The sequence below is a fragment of the Rhagoletis zephyria genome, unplaced genomic scaffold (genome assembly GCF_001687245.7).
Source record: "Rhagoletis zephyria isolate East Lansing unplaced genomic scaffold, Rhagoletis_zephyria_1.1 Rzeph_scaffold_09590, whole genome shotgun sequence".
Lineage (NCBI taxonomy): Eukaryota > Metazoa > Arthropoda > Insecta > Diptera > Tephritidae > Rhagoletis > Rhagoletis zephyria.
Window position 1 is genome coordinate 560 of NW_016166668.1, and position 6,120 is coordinate 6,679.

Consider the following 6,120-nt stretch of genomic DNA (forward strand, 5'->3'; position numbering starts at 1 on the left):
GATTTTTTATATTAATAATTTTTAAAAGGCTTTAAAAACGCGCCTTATTTATACATAAGTAATTTTTGAACTCAATCCTTTTAGATCCACGGTAAAATTGCGCCGAAAGAAGTTCTGTCCCACTTACCCGGCAACACAGAAAGGAGAATTCTGAGTAGTAAGGGTTATAATCCGTAAGTGCGGCCGAAGGCCGCCTACGCAGAAGGAAGTTCTGTCACACAGAAAGGAGAATTCACTTCTCCGGCAACACATAATCCACGTAATTTTACCGTCGATCTACAGTAATTTTTAACGTGGATCTACGGTAAAAGTGACCGTGGCGCGTGTGTGTAAACATTGCCTATAATTTAGCCTAATTCTCAAATTTAAAAAAAGATATGTTTTTCTTTCAACCCCGAAAACATCGATACTGCCAAAAATCGATGTTTCTCCATATCTAAAACTAAACTTTTCCGTTCCAAATATAAAAAAAATAGATGGAAAATCTGTGAAATTTAAATGCCACACACAAAATTTAGCAAATTTGGTTTTTTAATACCATTTCAACCTTGCAGAGCCGAAATTTGTTTTCAAATTGCTTTATATTTTATCACTCCCTTTTGCTTTGATCAAAAAATAAGTACGTATGGTATGCATGGAGAAAAATTTTTCGTTTACAAACAAATGTACATATGTATGTATGTATATACGTACATATAGAAAACAATAGCCGTTCGGAGGCAGCGTAAAACTTTAAATAAATATATTTGTTAATAATAATAATAGTTTGGCCGATTTGTGGCGTGCGCCTTGTCACACAAAGGGGAGGGAGGGATACCAATTTATACCGACTTTGAGCGGCGATTGTATTTTTTATTGGAAACTGGTTTTTCATGACAGAAATACAATCGGAGGTTTGCCATTGCCTGCCGAGGCGCGCTATTAAGTAAAACACATTTTCTTTCCTTTTGTTTTTGATGCTAGTCGGAAATTGGTAGTGGTAGTGGGCATTATTAACCACTACACCACGGATGCAGCTATTATTAGTACTATTATTATTATTATTATTATTATTATTATTATTATTATTATTATTATTATTATTATTATTATTATTATTGTTATTATTATTATAGTAAAACTAGCTTTAATAAAGTAAGATCCAAATACAACTTAGCCTATTTGGAAGGACTTCTTGGCTATCAAGACATCATTGTAAGGCCATTATGTTTTTCAAGAATAACTGTGTTTCATATGAATAGTTTATTAAATTAATTCGGTAGGTACGTTTTATTTGGTGCACGAAAAAGAATCTACTTATAAACACTTTTGTTTTTTAATAAATACATATGTATATAAAATGTGTTATGTGCTTATGTACTCATAAGCGATTTCATGCTTAACACTTCTATATAATTTTCAAAAAGAAATAAACTGAACGATTTTCAAATTACATTGATATTCTTCAAGCATCAATATTCAGTTGCTAAATAGTTTATGAAATTGTTTGGTTATGATACATATATTTTATATAAACCGCCAAAAAAATGATCGTAAATATCCGTTTCATATAATAATTGAATTCAAAACTATTTAGGCTATCACAAACCATTCCTAGTTAGCCCACTGTAAAATTGTAATAGATTGAATATTTCCCTCGCTTAGCACACATGGAGGAGTGTTTAACGCCTTCTGTTTCGTTCCCTCAGATACTGCTGGCTCGTTTCAGCAGCAAAGAATCAGCACACATTGTTGTGTGATGGTGGTGGGAAAAATGGCGTGTATACACAGTTCGCAACAACAGCGTATGTAGCAATGGCACCGCTATGTCTTCAAATTGAATGCGTGTGGGCAGTACCATATCCCCTAACTTGTGTCGCTCTCAGATCTACCTATGGATGTAAGGTTTTGTATGAAAACCAGAAAATCGGGTTTTATGGCAAATTATGGAACGCGTCGAATGAAGCATACTGTCGGCAGATACTGTCGGACGGCAACGAATTAACCCAAACGGCTGACTGAATGACTGACAAGGGGAACAGGTTCGCGGGCTGTCGAGTGGCAGCGAGTCATGCACAACAAAAGAACGGCTTGTCATGAACAGACCGGACGGAACGTAGGAATCGGACTGTGCGCGTATTTGAAAGCGTACTTTTCAGTTTTGTCGCGCAGCAGCAGCGAAATATATTACGTTTATTTATTAATCGCGCAATTACTTTGTGAATCGAAATGGATTCTACCGTCGCGCTTAAACGAATCGGTTCAATACATACTACAATATATATCCAATTATAATTTTGTTGCTTCTTGCTACATTTACACATAATTGTTAAAGTACCTATGTATGTAAGAAAATTCCAGTGTCATAATTATAACGCATGTTTATTTCAAAGGTGCAGTGAAGAAGAAAATGAAAAATGAAAAATGTTAAAATATTATTTGTTATAAATCAATGTTTTTAGCAAAAATATGTGTTATCTAGGCCATGATAAATAAAAAGGTTGAATAAAATACAGCGAAAAAAGCTTCACTATTTCTACCTACGTCAAAAACTGTGCAGTGAATTCAATGAAACCAAGATCGTGCGCTACAAAAAGATACGACTAATTTAATTTGGCATCAAGGTTATAATATTCTCGCCAATTAATCCAAACACAAAGTTGATCATAAAAAGAACGTATTCATACACACTTATTTGAAAGTGCAAAAACAAAAAAATTTAGCTGCAACTTTGAGTCACTATGAGCTCATTTTTAATGGGTTATCCACACGCGCCGCATCATGTTCAAAACCCCATGGGTATGGGTAGTGGTTTAGACCCGAAATTTCCTCCCGTTGCTGATGACTACCATCACTACAATGGTCATTACACGATGACGGCATCAACAGGACACATGTCAGGTGTAGGTGTTGCTATGGGGAGTGGTATGCCTCCTGGTATGCCGACACATCCCCATGCTTCTCACCCTGCCGATATCGTTAATGATTACATGGCGGCCGCTGCTCACCATCATTCCGCTGCCGCTCACAATCCTCCCCACCCGCATTCACACACAAATAGCGCCCTCTCAGGTCATCATCACAATAATGGCTACAGCAACTACGCTCCAACGCCTACCCATCATCACCACCAAAGCCTTGGATATTATGGTCATCACACGGCTTCGGTGCATTCGGTGCCGCCGGAGTTCATATCGGCAGGAGCGGTACATTCTGAGCCTGTGACACCACTGGGAAACGGAGTCTACCCACCGCCGGTAAATACACCGAATGGCATTAGCGCTTCATTCACATCTAATGGATACTATGGCGGCTACTATGGTACAAACGGGAGTGTTGGTAGTGCCCATTCACAAGGTCATTCTCCACACCCCCAAATGATGGATATGCCCATTCAATGCCCCTCAACGGAGCCTCCGTCAAACACTGCATTAGGTCTCCAGGAATTGGGTGAGTATACTTATGGAAGAGCAGCGGAACCAATGAGCAGCTTAAAAAAACATAATTCTGAAGCAAAACTGTGCACGAATTTTTAGCACTAATATGGAATCAATCTTAAAACTTTGAACAGAGTTACGAAATTAATTTATTGCGAACCAATCTACCTAGACCGGTACTCAAATCATTCTTAACTCGAAATAAGTGACTGTTGCATGTAGGCTTGGGTAGTCCTTGTGCTAAATGAATTAAAGAACTAGTTCAACTCAATGAACTCGCTAGTTCGGTCTCTTAATTGAACTAAATTTGACAGTATTACTATTTCTCATTTTGGATCGCGATCGAGTTTTTACGCAAATATTAAACTAGCGTGGAACGCTTTTAAAACAAACAAGCTTTCTAATTTAATGTTATTGCACAATTTTTTGTTTTGTATGAATGTATGATAATTACGGTGACCATTCGTCCCGATTTTGGCGGGACAGTACCGATTTTAAGAAAACTACCCCGCTGAATATTTTTTAAAAGTCGGGACGTATAAGTGTTTATCAATAAGGTTTTATCAATTCGTCTGAATATTTTTTTTTATGTATGCTACCACATAATTTTGCACATTCTCACAGATTTATAGAATTATTTTTTTAAAGGAATTAATTTGTTTTAGGTCCGATCATTAGATCATTAAGAAATTGACTGTTATCTTAAATTTTTATATCAGAATTGAAGTCGGTTTTGTTTTTTGCTTAAAAATCACTTGTATAATTGTTTGTTAAGTTCTTTTTAGTTAGTTAAATTAAAAAAAAATACTAATTCCCTCAAAAAAATCATTTTAGAATTCTTTGGCGATTATTTAATACTTATTATTTTTTTATGAACGTTAGCTCGTTAGCAAAGACCACTTATGTCGAAGTTTCAAACTTTGCACAAAGTTTCAAACTTAGATTTCTCAAAAACATTCTAAGTATGCAGTTTTGTAGCCCATTCAATTCAAAGTGTAAATTTTAAGTAGCTTGGACATACCGTAGATTTTTGGTAATTTTGTTTTGTGGGAGATGTTACTCATTTTCTCTATACAAAAAAATTGCTGAACATACTTTGTTTGGAGGAATATGCGCGAACAACGAAGACCAATTTTCAATTTTGGACTTTTTATACAACAATTTAATGGGATACAAAACTGCATACTCAAAAAAATTCGCGAAAATTTTGAGCAACATTTGTTAAAATTCGTAGAATTTTTATAAATGTTTTATAAAGTTTGAGATTTTGATTTACATGTTTTTTAGACAGTAAGTTATATTTTCATTAAAAAAATAATGAACATTTTTTATACACAGAAAAGTAGCCAAAACTTGCTAAAATGTCTTTTCGTTATTTACATTCTCGCCACCGGACATATTTATTGTGTGTATACATTTTTGCGATAATTTTTAAAGTTTTTTCCCTTGTTTTGTTTTAAATAAAACTATAAAAATATTAAAAGATGTTATGTGTTTTTTATTCTAAAAACGAAATTGTATATTCGGATCCGATGCTTTAAAAATGTCCCGATTTTCGTCCACAGAAATCTGGTCACCGTAATGATAATAAAAGTAATTGAACTTTGTTTAAAATAAGATTCGTCAATTGAACTAAATGAACTATACGAACTAAAGAACTAGTTCACTGAGGCGAACGAACTACAACTCTAGTTGCATGCTACCACAGAGTTTTTCAGAAGAGAAGTGTACACAATTCTGACAGCTGAAACTCATTCTCACACTTCCTGAATCGCAAAATGAAGAATGTATATAATTTTCAGTGTACACTTGAAAAGTCACAGTTACAGAATCCAGCCCCTGTGCACTGTGAAAAATGCCGCCTTCCTATCGTGAACCTCCATGAAATACCTTCTGTGCAACTGTCAACTATTTCGATCCCATTTTCGGTCCTACATATTTTCGTTACTTTAAATAATTTTTTAGCAAAAAGTACAACAGACTTCAATGCTCATATAAAAATTTTGGGGTACCCCTAATTTCTTTCAAAACACGATGATCGGAACTAAACCAAATTAGTATGGGACCACCTTTCTGATGAGACATCTTTCCGATAGAAAAAGAATTATCGAAAAGGGTTCACGTGGTCCAAAGTTATCCGGTAACATACATAAAAAATATATGTATATTCCGATGAATTGATAACCTTCATCCTGGTTTTTAGTCGGTTAAAAAAACAAAATTGGAGCATGGGAAAAAACCAAGAAATATTTTTAAAACTAATTAAGTTCAAAAGTTTAAGACCAAATATTTCTTCCACTAAAATCACGATTCTTATCGAGCCCCTCTAGTAAAATTGATGAAAATTTTAATATTACCGTCCGCAGTAAAAATAGAAATTTTTGGATTCCCTAACACAACGATTAGGTGGATAGCAGCTACTAAAATTTGGAATAGGGAAGCTAAAGAAGTACAGCACGATGTAATACCGAATTTTAGTTGGTCCGTTCACCTATTGTACCAGAGCTCTAAGTCCATCCACAAAAAAGTGGTGCAAGACTTGTAACAAATGGATTTGTCCTGATCACCAGCCTGCAGTGGGCACTCAGTGTTACAAAACCTGATAGTTTTTTAAGTAATATTGGTTTAAGAAGAAAATGCAAGACATTGATCTAAGAAGTAAAATTATTCTTATTTTTTCTGTTACATAACTAAATTTTTATTT

General features: G+C 34.8%; 1 protein-coding gene across 1 annotated transcript in view; it reads left to right on the forward strand.

Annotated features, from left to right (window-relative positions):
- Window positions 1-2,075: 2,075 nt before the first annotated feature.
- Window positions 2,076-6,120, forward strand: part of Dfd (homeotic protein deformed) — a gene marked incomplete at its 3' end in the record, with an annotated part of 18,816 nt that continues 14,771 nt past the window's right edge. Inside the window, exon 1 of the mRNA XM_017632049.1 lies at window positions 2,076-3,429. Coding sequence (XP_017487538.1) covers window positions 2,721-3,429 — 709 coding nt within the window. The remainder of the gene's footprint in view (window positions 3,430-6,120) is intronic.